General features: G+C 33.7%; 1 protein-coding gene across 1 annotated transcript in view; it reads left to right on the top strand.

Annotated features, from left to right (window-relative positions):
* The first annotated feature begins 234 nt into the window (after positions 1 to 234).
* LOC145680802 (kielin/chordin-like protein) overlaps positions 235 to 18,528 on the top strand; it is a 114,076-nt gene continuing 95,782 nt past the window's right edge. Inside the window, exons 1-3 of the mRNA XM_081751852.1 lie at positions 235 to 366; positions 11,080 to 11,215; positions 15,511 to 15,633. Of these exons, the coding sequence (XP_081607978.1) occupies positions 11,089 to 11,215; positions 15,511 to 15,633 (250 nt within the window). The 5' untranslated portion in view covers positions 235 to 366; positions 11,080 to 11,088. The remainder of the gene's footprint in view (positions 367 to 11,079; positions 11,216 to 15,510; positions 15,634 to 18,528) is intronic.

Raw genomic sequence — 18,528 nt, 5'->3', positions numbered from 1 at the left:
AGAATCAAACGAAATGCGATTTCTTTTTTTCTTAAAAAAAATACTCTAAATATGTCCACGGATGCCTATTACTACTCTTCCTTTCTCATAATTAATATTAAGTACAATTGTAAAAGAGGATATAATGGTTGGTACGAATCTCTCAACCACTTTGATAAATACTGTCACGTGATTATACTTTCCGGTAGTTTGTGCTGGGAGATAAGAATTAAGAAGCTTATATACAGCGATATATGTTGATGCAAGATAATTATCGCGGCAATTTACAGTACTTCTGTGGTCCAGCAGACTTGTAAGGAAGTTCGACATTCATATTAATATTCCTACAAGTAAGATAGTAACAGATTTGAAACTGATCCAGCTCGCGTAAGTTGATCATTGTTTATTTCTTCAGAGTTCACAAGGAAAAACAAAAACTCCATAATGATGGTGTTGATTACTTAGCCTTATTTTCTCGCCCATTAATTTATGTAGGAAATAATTTTTCTGCTTTTCTTTAAACAAACTGTAATTTTATTGATGTTGTTTTACCGGTTTCTTCTTCGATTCCAGTTAAGTACCCATTTCTTCTGACTTTCAAGCTAGGGTAGAAGATAGTATTGAAACCGTAAAAAAAAAAAAAAAAAAAAAAAAAAAAAATGAAAAATGGAGTCGAGATTTCAAAGAATTTACGACGGCCATTGCTTACCGAAAACGGGATCTTCGTGTAAGTTTGTCCGTCCATTCAATGTACACGCATGTCCAAAATTATTTTCGCATGTCTATAAATATGTTGTAAAAATATAATTTGATAACGATTTCGTCTGGTATTCTTATAGTGTTAGTTTGTGTATAATCGGCAAAGACATGTATGTGGCAAATTTCATGTCAAAAGAGCAGTAAATAAGAACAATAAAACGAAAATAAAACTGTCTTGTCCACTTGGCAATATTTTGTTTTACTCATTCTAATTTTCATATTATAATTCTTTCCCGACTATACACACAGTATTAGTATTAAAAGTACCCTGCAAGATCATTATTAACCATTATCCGGGCAAGACATTTTTGTAACGTAAACGGGCAACCGGGGTCTGTGAGGCCCAGTATATATTTTAAGTGCAGAATACACAAAATCAATGCCTATTGTCACTTACCTTTCAGACTAGTCTAGAATGTTCTGGTATATATTTTTGTCAAGTGGCAAAACTTCGTGTCACGCTTTTGTAAGCCGACCAAGCAGAATAGCAAATCCGGTCCAGACATTTTTGTAACGTAAACGGGCAACCGGGGCCTGTCAGGCCCAGTATATATTTTAAGTGCAGAACACTCAAAATTCAATGTCTGTTGCCGCATACTGTTCCGACTAAAGGTTACAATAGTCACGTGTTCAATATATAATTATGTGACAATTTGATCTAATATTTGACAGAAATTTCACTGAAGTTATACGGGGCCTCCTAGGCCTCGGTTGCCCGGTTACGTCAAGAAAAGATTTTCAAATTAAAAAAAAAAAGCTTTACCAACTCGATATGTTCATGATTTTAACTTCGACGAAAGATAGAAGAATTCAGTATTTTATGTCTTCGAAATATGTATGGTTATTGAGAAATTTTAGAAAAATGAAAGCTACTTGGCCTGGGAGGCCCCGGTTGCCCGGATAAGGGTTAAATTATATTCTTACAAGAAGACAGTTATAGATACGCGACAATCATTTTAGACATGAGTGTACACTGTTCGATATGCTATACATGGATTTCAAAGTATTCGCACTAAATCTTAAGCTTTTTATAAGATTCTCTGGGGGCAATTTGGTGGTCCCCACAATATGGATAGTTTACTGATATGTAGAAAAATGGCGGATCTAGGTCATTGCCGGGGGCCTAGGCCCCAATAGGTTTTTCAGTAGCAAACTAATTTAAGCTTTTATCTATATATTTTTGTAAATTTATATATACATATCATAGTCTAGGTACTGGCTGCCCCCGCAGTTTTTACCTTCTTATCCGCCACTGGGTAGAGATAATTAAAAAAATGTTATTTTCTCATAAAACAGCTCTAACGATTTTGAATATATTTAATGTCTCAATATCTCATTAAAAATTGTGGTATGCATCATTTCTCTAATAAGGGGTAATTTACTTATAGGGTGAGTTCTTTATGGACGATACCGTACTCTCATAAATGACTCAGGCAATTTTGTTCGTATTTCATAAATAAATATTTCGTGAATAACCTGACAATTTAGCGCAACTTATCTCTCCTAAAAAAAAAAAAAAAAATCTATGAGGGGTGGCTTATTAATGAGGATGAAATTCTTTGGATGAGGTGGTCGTCCCGGCCGGTTTCGTGTTTAATCAAGGTCAGACGGAGAAATGTAGTTTCTAGTCACCAAATTCTTTATCAACTTTTAGCTCTTTTTGCATAAAGAAGTTTAATGGGAAAGTCAACAGTGAAATAACTAATGCTCTCCAAAATGAACTTCTTGCAGAGCATTAGACCTCTAAGTTAGAAGTTCTGACTTGTATTGAAATTTTTAATAAAATAGAGAACAATATCTGCTCTTTGACAAATTTTCATTCAAGTCAAAAATGTCTTACTAATGTCTATTAGCCTTAGTTTTTCCTTTCCTCGTTGTTTTGTGTATGTGAAACTAGTTAGTGTGAAACTTTGTCTTGCTAATATTTTTATATGGATATATTTAAGCAGAAACAAGTCTTGAGAGAAACTGCTTGAGAAATTAGAACACCAAATTTGACTACTGAACAGAAACTTTTGAAACTAAAATGCCTCATACTGATTTCTGCATTATTATTATTATTATTATTATTATTATTATTATTATTATTATTATTATTATTATTATTATTATTATTATTATTATTATTATTATTATTATTTGGCAAACACAAATCAAAATACTGTCTTTGTGTATACTACAGAAGTATTTATTCAGTGCAAATTTGTTTGAATTCTGAGTTATTGTAAGAATAAATCTTAGAATTTTTGAAAACCGTGGAATTTCTCACGAGGATTTCTGATAAAATATTGACATTAAAGATGTTCCGGTTTGGAGCTTTAAGAATCTGGCATGTCTATTCGTTCGTATCACTCATATCGAATCTGATCCGAAATACTGTTTCAAAATGAAAGCCGTTTGAAAATTTTAAAACTTCATTCATAACTTAATTAAATTTGAGTCTCGTGATTAAAAAAAAAAAAAGTGATTTGCAGTAGCGAAGCGTACTATGAGGCTCTAAGGCCGAGCCTATCCTGTTTTCTATCGTATATTTTCTTTATCTTTGGTTTCTTATAGAATAAAGTCACATACTTCAACATTTCGTTTTTATCGGTAACAAAATAGAAGATTGGAAACACTCGAAGTTCTTTCCGTCGGAGCCTTACCAGCTCGCTAGACAGGTTTACAGCCTTCGCTAAGCGAAGCTATTATCGCTGGAGATTATACGCATTGTTGGGAAGGTGCGAAAGCTCGCCTCTGGAAGTTTAGTTTTAGCGTTGAAGGCATCTTTCAATGCTAATATGTTACAAAATGATTTCCTTAACACAGAGTAAGAAGTTTCTAGGTAGAATTATGTATTTCTATTAATGATAACTTGTTTAATTTAGATATATAATCTCGGAGTTATTCAGACCAGTTGTATGTTTCCTACATGGCGCCTGGTACATAATAGCTTGTAGTATATAAGTCTGATACATTAAATATATGTATAAATTAACCAAACGCTATGATCAGAATAAAATAATTCTATTTGTATGTAATTTTAACTGTTTTCCATTTCATAGAATAAGAGGGGTATTTAGGGTTTTGCTACGTGATGCATTAATTAAATGCAGTATTGAACTTACTTTAAAGTGAGAGATTAAAGTTGCAAACGCTTATCCAAGAAATTTGACAGCTTATTTAGAAACGTACTTTCTTTTTTTCTTTTTCCATTTTCAAATAGGAAATGGAAACAGCAATTGATTAGGAAATTCCCCTCATTCCCCCTGAAAATCCCAGACAGAAGAAAGTAAACTGCACTTCAAAATATTTGTAGTTGAGCTAAATGGAAATATTCCGCTAATACATATTGCGTGTTTTTCTCATGTAAATATTTGTTGAATAATAATAATAATAATAATAATAATAATAATAATAATAATAATAATAATAATAATAATAATAATAATAATAATAATAATAATAATAATAATAATAATAATAATAATAATAACTTTCCGTCTACTTATATAGGCTCTATTCATTCTTTCTTGTTAAATTAAACAACAACCACAAAACCACTATGTTACATGCACATAAATTAAACTCTAAAAAGTGTTAGAAATACACCTAAAACGTTCTTTAAAATAATTAGATTTGATAGCTTTTTTGTTAACTCAATAAGGAAAATAGAATTCTGATTGGCTGGTGACGTGTTAGCCCCCCCCTCCCATGTAACAAAATTTGATTGGAATTGAGCCATATCATTTGATCGCGTTTGATTGCCAACAATTATCGTTTGATCGCCACCCGTAGTGACGTAATACAAGTAATTAGTTAGGGGGCAACAGGTTAACCGCTTAGTCCCCCATCGAAGCAAATTTGATCGGAATTTGGTCAGATTGTTTCATTTTCGTTTGATAGCGCTTGATCGCCAACAATTATCGTTCGATCGCCACGGGGGTAACAGGTTAACCTGTTAGCCCCCATCTAACCAAATTCGATCGGAATTGGGTCAGATCGTTCCACTGTCGTTTGATCGCGCAAAAGTTTTCGTTTGATCGCCACCTGTAGTGACGTAATACAAGTAATTAGGTAGGGGGGCTAACAGGTTAACATGTTAGCTCCCCCATCGAACCAAATATGATCGGAAATGGGTCAGAGTGTTTCATTATCATTTGATGGCGTTTGATCGCCACCCGTAGTGACGTAATACAAGTAATTAGTTAGGATGGCAACAGGTTAACCTGTTAACTCCACCCCCATCGAACCAAATTCGATCTTAATTGAGTCAGATCGTTTCATTGTCGTTTGATCGCGTTTGATCGCCAAAAATTATCGTTTGATCACCACGCGTAGTGGCGTAATAGAAGTAATTAGTTAGGGGAACTATCAGGCTAACCTGTTAACTCATCGAAACAAATTTTATCGGAATTTGGTCAGATCGTTTCATTTTCGTTTGATTGCCACCTGTAGTGACGTAATACAAGTAATTAGTTAGGGGGCTAACAGGTAAACATGTTGCTCCCCCCCCCCCCCCCCGTCGAACCAAATTTGATCGGAATGCGTCAGGTTGTTTCATTATCGTTTGATCGCGTCTGATCGTTCGACTTCACTGAGTAATTGTCATTTCAACGAATAATAATGACATTCTATGAAGATTAGGCAGTTGTTCCATTTACTGTTCCGATATCAGAAAACGAACGCACGTGCCGTTTACCCACCATAAAGTTCGTATGATATTAGATGGGATCGTTGATATGTATACATAAAAGTTGAGACCAGTACCACACATGTTATTGTCGAATAACCCAAGCTTGTGTGCAGCCCAAAGTGTAAGTCCCGTCGTTAGGAGCTCAGCTATTTGCTTTTGTCTCTCCTAGTAATTATTGTTAATAATGTTTAGTACCGGTAATTGCTTTTATCTTTACGTATTGTTATTCTTTTCTTTATTTTGAAAATATATCCAAATAAATGCGACCAAAATTACTGTTAGTTTGAATCTAAACGCCATTTACAATTAATAAAGAACAAAATTTAACGTTGTGATGTACCTACAGAAAAGTAAAAAAAAAAAAAAAAAAGTTGGGAATTACTGAGATTTGAACCGATTCTCATGGATATCAAAAGTATTACAAGCAGGTGCCGAAAACAGCTTGACTATTATCATTATGCTTAGTAACACGCAATGTATTGAAGTTCTATATTGCTTCTGTTGGGGGTATGCGTTCGAACTTCAAAACTTCAACTTTTTAAAATTTTTACTGCTACGTCGGAACGTTAAATATTTCTTCATCAATTGTAAATAGCGCTTACATTCAAAATAACAGTAACTATGGTGACATTTATTTGGATACAATTTTAAAATAAAGAAAAGAATAAAAACAATAGGCAAGGAAAAAATTACCGGTACTAAACACTGTCAATAATAATTACTATTAAAGACTAAAATGAACGGCTAAGCTTCTAACAATGAAACTTACATGTTTGGTTAAAATATGTTAAGAAGCACCGTGTTCTATAGTTTCCAATGGACTTGAACCTATATCCACTCGCACAAGACGTAAGTAAATATTTTTGGAACGCTGCACACAAGCTTGAGTTATTAGACAATAACATGTGTAGTACTGGTCTCGACTTTTATGTATAGATAAGATCGATCACATCTTGTCATGCGGACTTTCTGGTGCATAAACACCGTGTGCGTGGATTTTCTGGAAACGGAAGAGTAAACGGAACAACTGCCTAATCTACAAAGAATGTTCGTTAGATTGAGTCCGCATATTGATATTATTATTCGTTGAAATGGCAACTACACCGTGAATCTGAACATTTATTATTATTATTATTATTATTATTATTATTATTATTATTATTATTATTATTATTATTATTATTATTATAAGCGTACTTTTGTACTTGCACGGCGTAATTACTAGGTACTAATTTGTCTCCAGGTCGTTGAAAAAATGAATTTTCGTGTGCACTTTCGTGTAAATAACCTTACTGAAAGTAGCCAGTTCGTTCCAAAGAGCGGAACTGAACTTAGTAATATTTTAGTTATTGTTTCAAGTGACAGGGTAGGGAAGGGATAACATTCTGGAGTCACGAGTATAATAGGTTAAAAATATAGGATCAAATCGTGGTCAAGACCAAAATCTTGTTTTTCCTTTTTTTTTTTTTTTTTTTTTTTTTTTACAAAGTGATCGAGAAGAATCGAAGAGTGATTTCTGATACTAAACGAGCAATCCCTAAGAATGTGGAAGCGAACAGCTGTATAATGATTACAAATAAGACGATTTATAATGTCCATTGCGAAAGGGTAAAGAATAACTACGCGGGCTACTTGGACAATTCGAAACACTTAATTGGTGTGTAGTATCTAGTTTAAATGTTATTGTTCTTAGAAAGAAACACTTCACTTTTTGTTAAATATATTTCGGATAGAGTAACTGTTGGTGTATTAGTACCGTGATAGACATCCAAAATGAAAATCTCAGTTCGAGTCCCCATCAATTATTCTCGTTGTTTATTCATAAAACATTCGCTACCAAGTTGGTTGGAGAAGTTACAAGGCGAGTATCCGAATAAACAGTGTGTGTTGTATTTATCATACAGAGTTACGATAAGTAGTTTTCATATTTATATTCGTATCTCTTTCTCTCTCTCTATCCGTCTTTTTTGACGAATCCTTATCATGCATGCACTTTTCTCTCTTCTCTCTCTCTCTCTCTCTCTCTGATACACACAAACACACACTTTACGTAAAGGAAATAAGCAATGTCTCCTTTTTTCCTGTGACATATCGACTTTCAATGGAATCACCGTGTCACTGAGATGACCCATTTAAGCTCTAGCGTATTACGTTATATCAGCAATAACAGAAATCGAGAGTGGATATTCGGAATAGACGAATGCTCAGAAATGACTAGAAAATGGCTCCCTTTTTGGCCACTTCAAGAGAGAGTTTTGTATTAATTTGACACAAAATTCGTTTCCATCCTATAATTCTTCAGTTTGTTTTATTCTCATATAGAATGCGAAATATGCCAGATTTTCTACTAGTATAAGGAAACAACATCCAATTTTTCTTTTAAATATTTGTCACTTTTAATGGTGATACAATTCCGACTTTTAATGTAGGCTCTTTCTGATAAAAATTTAGCAGTAAAATGGGGCTCATCCAATTTTTCTTCCTGTCTTTTTTCCACATTTTCTTTTCCTTTTTTACTTTTGTTTGCATTAGTAGTCTTGAATGGAAGGTATAACCTACGCTACCTACTAGATTTATTATAACGTATTTCAGATGAGTACGTTTAATGAACATTGTCGAATTTGGAACAGAACCACGCAGAAAGACAGGATATGTGTTAAACTTTTGGCATCATTCTATATGTGTCACTTAATTTGATCTCCAAGTTTGGTATTCATTTTGAGAGTTACCTAATGAATTTTTCAAACATCCTGTATGCATTTATTCGAATAGCTCTGACAAAAAATTAAAAACAAATGTTATTTCTATATTACTGTTGGATTTCTGGATCCAACATTTTTATCTGTTCTCATTTTTCTTTTTCTTCTTCTATCTCCTTCTTTCTCTTATCTCACTTCCATACCTCTCACAGATATCTCTTGGTTTCAGTGTTTCATTGAGATGTGTTTAAGTTGCTCTCTACATCAAATTATGAATCTCGTTTCGTCTCAATTTTATTCTTTCACTTTATTGACATTATTACTTGTATATTTTGAAATTGGAATTGTGCTCATGTTGTTGCTGATTTATATTTAATATATGGGAGAGAGGAAAAGAGGAGAGAGAGTGGGTCTCTCTACCAGACACGATTGTGCGATAAAAAGGTATATATTGGATGGCTCAGTTGTAAGGTATTAGCTGTCGCTTTTTCTTATGCGGAGTGTATAAGTAGAGTGATTTGTCATGATTATAATCAATCAGAGGTTTTTTTTTTTTTTTTTTTTTGTAACGAAGAAATAACAACATAAAATGTGAAATCTCTTTTAACAAACCGTCGAGATTTGAAAATGGACAGGCTTTAAATTTTCCGGTACTGATTACCTCGAAACACCGGTAGCTAGAATTAGCCCGGGATTGGGACTTATATATTTAAAAAAATGGCAATCCCCTCAAAATTCAGACGTCTTTTAGTGTGAAAGAAAAAAGGAATTAACTACCTTCTTTGTAGTTCTATTTGTCTTGTAATTCTGAGTCTGTGTCAAAATTATTGACAGAAATAAGGACAATGAATACTGATTATTTTGTACAAAATTCCACTTTATTATCACGACAATTTCATCTTCCGATTTACTTAATTGTTAAAAATTATAGAGTATATTGCTATACTATATAAAGTATATGTACTGTCGCTGATTTCTAATGACAATCAGAAACAGAGATAAAAGATAAATTACAGTAATAGTTTTCTATTAAGGGGGAAGTATAGCTACTTTTATATTAACAACATTTTGGGGCTTAAAATGTTTTTTCGGGTTCACCCACTTCCCCTCAACCTTAGTTATGAAAGAGCACATTTAGATTTTGATTGTTGATTCAAGTATATTCCATATCCAAAATTTTCGATATCGACCTTCCGTTAAAAGTAGCGAGGTATTAGGAGATCCTAAGGCTTGAGGCAGATGAAGGAATAAATCTTAATTTTTATAATAATGTCTTCTAATGACAATTTCTTTACTATTACAAATTGCAATGTAAATAAATCCACTTGTAAATTTGCAATATTATATACTGTAATTTATGAGGCGTCAAAAGTTTTCCTGAAAAAAACAAAGAAATAAAGAAAGAACCTGTCAAAAGCAAGTGCTTCGAACTTTGACCTAGAATTTATCATGAGAAAGACTTTTGTTTCTTTATCTCAAAGATTTCCATCCCTTTTTTCCTTTGGACAGCCCATTAAAAAAATACACGCATGACCGCTATATGCAGACAGGCTCTTAGGTAGTGTCAGAGATTTTGAAAAGGAAACGAGTTTCTTGTAATATTATTATTATTAGTAATAGTAATAATTTATTATTATTATTATTATTATTATTATTATTATTATTATTATTATTATTATTATTATTATTATTATTATTATTATTATTATTATTATTATTATTATTATTATTATTATGAAAACAATTGGGTTTACAAGTAATGTCCCATGTTTTTATCTTGCATGGGACTCCCGCAAATCTGCTACTCCAATGGTGTCCCGTAGTCTATGTTTGTCTCTCTTTCCGTTTCTTGTGGATGTTTGTTTTTGTGCTGGTAGGCTTTTATAATACATTATGTAATCTTTTTTCTTTTTTATGAGTTTGTTTGAAGAATGAAAAATACTGCTTTTCTCTGGTATCTATTTCTTAACATTCATCTTGTTTGAGCTGCTTAAGTAAGATCATTTTATAACCATTTATGTCATGCGTTTCCCCTCACAATAATAAAACCGTCATTCTTTACAATTTATTTTATTCTCTTATTTGCAATTTGTCTCACTCATATATTTGTAACATGGACCAACGCCTTTCTTATTCTCATTCAAACCAACGACTCAGTTTTTGAGTTGCCTACTGTTGCAAGAAAGAGAGAACTGCAGGACGTAATGCACTTGTGGAATCATCCATACAATTAGCACCAATAGATGTGTTAAATTGAGATAACAAGAATTTTAAAAATGACAGAGGGATGCATCAAAAGAAAGAGATCTTGGCCAATAATTAGTTTTTGGATCAAAAACCACAAAATTTTTGAACTGCCCCTAAATCAAGTTTTCGTGTTTTCTACGGAGTAAGCACATATTATACTGAGTTAAGTGATCACTTGGGTTTGGCTGCACTATATGCACTTCTCTAGATACAAGGCCTACATTATTTTTTTTATTGAGATATTTTGGATATTTGATCCAAAAATAGTAATATGTTCCGTTAGCTAGTCATTTTTTACTATTAGTAAAGCTTTGATATACATCATTGTCGATCATTTTAGGTTTCTGCAAGCCCTTCACTTTCATGTTCCGTGACTGAGTTTAGATTTAAAGTGCATCGAAAGTGTCAGTGTTCATCTCAGCGAGCCGAAAAGTATAGATTCGACTTTAATATAGGTAATTTTCAATCATTTTTAAATGTTTCTCCCACTTCCCTCCTCTAAGTTGCATCGTCAAAGTGAATGTATAAAATCTATCCCAGGTCCGAACCTCATCTATGTTGAAAATTTAATCGATATTGATCGGGTGGTTCAGGAGATTAAGAGTCACAAACACAGTCACTTCCAATTTTATAATGTAGTTAAAAAATTACATTTTACTTGAATGATGTATTTGATTTTTTAAAAATTAATATTAATTTTCTTTCTTGCTTATCTTACAGGTATTAGAGATGTTGCTACTAAATTTGTTGCACTTGCTCATTATCTTCCTTATACATGGCATGAGTTGTGATAACAACACTTCTTCAGAATATATTCCTGAGGACTGGCCTTTGTTCCATCCTAGAGGGAGAAGAGGTATGAATGCATTATTATTATTTTATAGGATTTCTTACGAGACGAGAAGAGACAGAGCTCTACAAATTCACATTCAGAGACGATACATCACTCTCACAATACATTTCGAAACGTGTCAGGCAATTTTACACGATGCCATATCTTCCATTTGCATCTTTAAAAAATGATCAAAGCATTTAGTAATGAATCGTAAAACCAGAAAAGTGTAGTAATTAAAATAAAATAACTAAAAAACCTTAATAAGAGCTAATGTAACTTTTGTGGTAAAATATAATTTCAATACTAATGGTAATAGTAATGGATTAAAACGTAATGATAATCCGAGATACTAATAGAACTATGATATAAACTACTGTTACAGAATGAAAAAAAGTTTACAAACTAAGTTATTGAACCAAATCAATTTCGAAGTATTTTCAAATGTTAACACCGACAAATTAACAACAGAATAAGGACACTACTTAATTGTAATTGCGGTATAAAATTATGCTGAGACTTTAATCGCGACAAGCTGACCTTTTAAATGGTACGGATGGATGATGTTAGTTACTAATAGATACATACAGTCAAATGCTGATCTAATGTTTGAGAAGTTTAAGACTCCACCATGAAGATATGCTATGTGTTATCTATGATTTACATATAACAGGGCGTACGTTTCATAGTAATAACCAACATGTTTTTAGAAATCTAGCCATCAATAATCTTTACATCAATGTTTGTACATTTTGTTTATGATGAAATAATAGAGGTTTGGCGGAATGATTTTAGTATGTGTAATTTTGTATTCATTCGAATCTGCTGGAGCTTTCCAAGCACTGACTCATGACTAAGCATTGACAAATATGAAACGAATGCATCCCTTAGATTTACAGATGATGTTTTAATAAAAGTTTAGAAGAGGAAAAACTTTTGTGTTTTTTTAACGTTAAGATTTGCTTAAAGTGTTAATACGAGTTATTTGTTTCATTTTTGAGATTTGCATTGCACTTACTCTTGACTTAGGAAAGCGAAGTAGTTTTGATTTTCGTCTAGTGCTGTGGATATCTACTTTCTGTACTTGTGACGAAACAGTAATTACATGTACCTATAAGGTGACCACAAAGTCCCGTACTCCGTTACCCATTCATACGTAAATGCTAATGTAAGTTTTCTTGTTTGTTCCTTTCTTGAAGGGGCACACAATCAAGGAAAAATCTTGATTTCAGCATGGTAGGACACCTGCCTATTATGCCCTCGCCTTACGCGAAAATCTTACAGAAATCTTTACTGGACGTTGGATTGGTCGTGGTAGTCCTGATCTGCCGCACCATTTGCCTGGCCACCACGAAGTCCAGACCTCACCACTTGTGATAATGCGCTATGGAGATTTATAAAGGGCATCATTGCACAAAACCGTTACGATACCACTTCCAAGCTGAGAAAAGCTGTCAAACAAGATTTCATTCAAGTTAAACCTGCAATGTTCTGCAAAATATTGCAAAAAACCTGGCGGCGTATTATCATTTGTCATGAGAATGACGTTAGGCTGACAGACACACTGAATGAAGATACTGTCTTTTACGGTAAGGTGTAGATGGCCAATCCGGATTTTAAACAGTAACTTCATTCACTTATATTGTGAATCCAGGTAAAAGGCACTGATGCATTTTCATTTAACGTTAGCCGCATAGAGAGTGTACAGTCCAAACGGCTCGTCCAATTAAAAAAAAATCCTTCAATTTAGATTGAAAACATCATATTTGGAGATGGTTTCTCTTTTTACATGTTGTAACTCTGATCATAACAGAGGTACCTTATGTCAAGGGACTTTTGAAACAGACAGTATAGGTCTACTATCAGTTTCAAAGGAAAAATAAGTGAAAATGACAAAGCCCTATTAGTTAAAATAGTTTCACGACTGCTGACACTCTTGGTATTGCTCAGCTATCTAGTGAATTCCATGATGAAAGAACTCTAGAGTTTGCTATATGAAGAAGTCCTTAGCCGCACGTCCCACCGCCCGACCATCAGAGAGATTCTTTCATGCGAAAAAGTTATAACTATTCGGTGGGAATCGGTGTGAGAGACAACAGGGCAACATTATGAGAGAGAATAAATTTCATATTGTAGTTTATGAAGAGTATGCACCGTTCTTTAAAAAACATGTGGACATAGGCTGCATGTTTGTGCAGGATGAGAACAACATTTCCATTGACTATTGCAGATGTTTGTCGTGCATTTCGTAGAGTTCATCACTGTGCCGATTCAAACTGATGTTTTCATTTCGATCCCACCACTGTACTAACGGTTTATGATTGTTATAACGTATCCATTTGTCAGCAGAATTGACAGTACGATACAGAAAACCTTCCCGGTTATGCCGCACACTCAGAAAACTGCAAATTTCCAGCTTGCGATGACTCATATTGGCTTATGTGAACTCATATGGTGCTTATAAATTAAACACTTCCACTTTACAGGTGATCGCTCCACATTACCACAACTTTCTTTACGCGACCATGTTCAACAACACGCGATATATATCTGACGTGTCTGCTGAGAGATTGAAGGCTCTCTAGAGAGCTTTTTTAACATGAACGAAATTTGTGATCTCGGTGTATCCATTGGTTGCATTGCCGTGCAGTTTTCGACCTGACGAGAATGCGAAGATTCCTACCGCACCAGCCGAATACGCATGAATAACTGTTATTTTGATCAATTTTCCTAGGTTTATTAAAATGAAGAAGGAGAACATATTTATTATAATACTAATTTCTTTCCAAATGGATTTTGGTATATTGCTTTAAATGTTTCGTATCGAGGATTAATTTTTTCATGTATAATTAGTGTGGCATTTTTGCAGATTCAGAGCCGTCGCGACCGTGACGACTAGAGTCACGCGACCGTGACGACAAATCAACAAAATTAAGGGAATTCAGATCATGTTGACAAATGATTTTTTTAAATAATGTTAATTCAGATATTTTAATAATGATCAGGGCACGGCTAAGTAAAATTATTTGTAATATGCAAAATGATCTAGGATTATTCAACCGGAACTCTCTCAAGCCCTCTCTGAGAAGAGTTTTATCGATGATTTCTTTGATCGAGATTTGCTACTACTTACTTCTTATCCGTATGGCAGTTTAGTACAAACTGAAGAAACTTCAGTAGAATTCAATAGCATTTCTTTATTTCTATTCCGTCCAAGAAATACTCAAGTAATACCACGATAACTGCAAGACTACAATTATCTGCTTATTTTGACACCACTTGATAATAACCGGCTAGCATCACAAATACAACATCGCACGTGCTTTCTAATCAATAACAGGGTAAAAATATTTTCAGTCCTTCCATTTTGTACTAATCTTATACAATAACTGTGTTTATTAGCTACCAGGGACGGAGCCATCGAGGAGACACACAGGTTCCCGCACCTGAAACGGAAAATAAATCTTAATAACATTCAAATTTAGGCTATTCTATGTTGGTTTAAATTTAAAATAGTGTTTAAAAATGCATTACAATGCAATTTTAAGGCTTCATTTTTAAAGAAAGTTTCGAAGGGTACTCCCGGACCTCGTGTTTTTTTTTTTTTTTTGGTGCGGGGGGGGGGGTATTCCCAGAACCTCTTTCCCGTTGTCCTCGAACCTAAATCCTGGCTACGTCTTTGTCAACCATTACAATGTCAACAACAAAAATCGTTGTCGTGTGCAACAAACATCTAATTTTCATAATCAGTTCCATTCACTTTTAAAAAATTGGCATAACACCAACTTCTTTTGCCTTACATTCAATATTATAATCTAGGAGTACAGAATAAACTGGTTGTTTTTCGTAACACACTGGAAGTGGGCGCCTGGGAATTCTTTCCCCGGGCGCTTACAACGCACGCGATGGTCCTGATGGGCAGATAAAGTTAAATTTGGTTACAAACGTATACTGTTCAAAAGTTGAAACGAAAGCATTAACTACTTTAGATTGTAGTATTTGAGAGCATTAAAAATTGTGTAGTAAGAATTTAATAATTTTTTGAAAAAAATAATGTGTTTTAAATGGAAATACAATTAAATGTGCTGCAAAAGTCAACGACAGATGAATTATGATTGTTTAGTTTGGAGTGAGAGATCTATATTTCTTAAACAAAATATTCTTTCTTAAATTTCACTAGTTTGTTAAAGTAATACTTCTGTTTTTCTAAATAATAGATTAATTGTGGTGCCTTACAATCAAATAACAGTATTAAATATTTTTGTGTTACTTTTGCACATGACTTTTTAAAAAATATTTCCCCTTTTTTTTTACAACAGCAACCGGGAATTGCGGTGATGATTTCTTTGCTTGTGCTTCAGGACATTGTATCAGGAAACATTTTGTCTGTGATACATTTGCTGATTGCCCAGGAAAAGAAGACGAGGCAGCAGCATTATGTAGTAAGTATAACAATGGATTTTTTTCTCAATTGATGAACTTGCTTGGACTTCTATTGTATAGGTTTTTAGAAATTGAAACAAAAAACCCTAAATGGTAAAACTATCCACGTTTGGATAACAATCAAATTGCGGATTTTATACTGATTTCAGGACGCTGAATTCAATGGAGTAACTTTTTTCTATAATATTACTAGTCCATGGGGTCACTACATGATCATATTTAGAAATTGTGTTATAAATAATAGGAATAGACAAAATTTTCCAGTATTGGAAATTTCACTTTCCGGATTTCGTAAAGATTCCGGAATTAGGAAATATTCCGGCATTCAGAAAAATTCTAGAATTCGGAAAAATTTCGGAATTTAGAAAATTCGGGAATTTTTCCGAATTAAGAATTGTTCCAAAATCTTTAATTTTCGTGAATTCCGGATTTTTCGAAATTCGGATTTTTTCGATTTTATTTTCCGGATTCCGGAATTGGCCATCCATAAAAATAAGTATTCAAACTTTGATACATTTCTTGTAACTACATGGACAAATAATGTTCTGACAATGTTTCCGCTGGATTTACCATCGTCAAGTTAGTGTAAGAAGCATAATTAGAAATTGATCAAAGCGTAAACCTTTTCTTGCCATTGATATGAGCAATATTTCCTTTCACAACACATTTTTAGAGTGAAGCTTCTCTTTACTCGACTTAAGGGTTCATATGTACGGATACTCCTCCGAGATGCGTCAAACGTTCTTTACCAAATTTGACATAGTGATTCCAGAGTGAACGCTGAGTGTCCTAAGGGATGGCATGTCCCGATTAGATATGTTATTAAGGAATAATCAGTGAGAAACGGGATGTCCATAGACTTAACATTGGGAAAGCATTTGGTGGACGAATTCTCGTTGTAAATAATGAAAAATAGAATCTTCAGCATTAGAAATAGAATGAAACCCTTTTCGTTTTGTTCTTCGAACACAATGTTTCAAAGGTATTATACGCAGATATTATAACATCTTTTTCTCTCTTCACTTCAATTTAACAATACCTATTTTAAACACAAACAAGTAGCAATATAGGCGTAAACAATACGTCAAGGAATATGGTTAGAATACCAAAGGTATAAAGTGAGTGATATACAACCGACCAGCCTTTAGGTACGGTATGGTTGTATACTACCAAGAGACAATTCATCTACAATAACCCTCCGATGTGAATACATAGGATAGGGGGGGGGGGGCATATATTCGTATCAACTGGATGGAACAACTTAGTCAACAAACTCGATTAATAATTTTTTGACCATCTACATCAGTGGTACTTTACTATAATGATTCCGAGGGCCATAATCGTGTTTACGGATAAGGTTGAGACCCGCAGCTTAAAAATAAAGTAGATCTGTTTGAAAAATGACATACGCCATCAAATTCAATGTGACAAATGAGGGAGACCAGTAGCAGTGATGATAATTTCAGGGTGTGGCTACAGGGATATTACCGCGGGGCATATCTCCGATTGGGGATGAGATACTAACCCTAAACGACAGAGCACTTAAACAGCAAACATCCTAAATTGTATTGAATCTAAGCGGCACAAGACCTATAACTCAGCTAGTTGCACATGCCCTAAACGGCATGAGTCATAAACAGCACAAGTCCTAAACGGAACACACCCTAAAAGGCATAAACCCTCAAATCTCTTCTGCCAGTACCATCATTCCATGCGAAGAATACCCTAGAAGTAGTGCGAATAGATAACGAATACCGCGATGTTTTATCGAATATTTAACTTTGGTTAATCACACGGAAGTAAGTGTCTTGTTACTCGCAATGCGTCATTGAAATTTTAAGGTATCTTTCAAAAGAAAAGAAACTGAAATTTGCGAGAAACTTTAACATATTTAAAATAAATACAAATATTACAAGAATAGCACTTTACTCAAAGCCGCATCCAGGGTTGGGGAGCGTGGGGAGCGGGGTAATTGAACTACTGTTAGCATTTAGATTTTGGTTGAGTGAAAGAGGTTAAGAACTTACGGCCCAGTGATTATTAGTTTGCCAGATAAACTGTAACTGTGCCCCTAATAATAATCTGCACTACAATCTGAGTAAATTTGTCATTACGATTGAATATATTCATTGACTAACATATTAGGCTTAAGCGTTCTATCAGCGACGAAACACAAATGCATTGATTATTAATAAGATATTTATTATACGGTATTTCCATATCCACATAAAAGATTGCCAATTGCGATTCCCACCAGAGACATAGGTAGAGATTTCGGCGCCAGGGGCGAAATAGAATTGAGCGCCTCCTACTCTCACCTTACCAAGTTTTTCTTTTTTCTTTCTTTTCTTTTCTTTTTTCTTTCTTGTTTTACACGTAACAAAGAGCTTTTGTTGCCATGCTACGCTGAATTTTTATCAAACTGCTTGGACAGACCCTTGCAACAGTCAAAAACGATCATTTTGTATCCTTTTACAAATAAGAGCTGTTTTCAAGAGGCTTGTTTTGGACTTATTGTTAAACTTAACGATACCACCTTTGGTTGTATACAAATCCAATTGGAAATTTACAACTATTTACAATATTTAATACTATCGATAAGAAATGAAATTTTAATACATTAGAAACTCTGTGCTTTCAAAATGTTCGAAATGGGTGACAGCATTAATTATCAGTAAAAATTATGAACTTTTATAATTTTATTCTCTACCTGCCCACGCAAATAGCATTTTAATTTCGATTATTTCACAAAAAAAAAAAAAAAAAAAAAGTTGTGAAATGCAACGGATGTTCAGAAGGGTTTTTCTTTGCGAATTTCTAAATATTGATCGATGGAGGTGAAGAATATGTTTAATGTTTCTATTTAAAATGCAAAACATAGTTTGGCTACTATT

This window comes from Thermobia domestica, chromosome 3 (assembly GCF_964235325.1).
Source record: "Thermobia domestica chromosome 3, izTheDome1.hap1.1, whole genome shotgun sequence".
Taxonomy (NCBI): domain Eukaryota; kingdom Metazoa; phylum Arthropoda; class Insecta; order Zygentoma; family Lepismatidae; genus Thermobia; species Thermobia domestica.
Note: the sequence above shows the minus strand (reverse complement) of the source record. Positions and strands in the feature narration are given on the sequence as shown.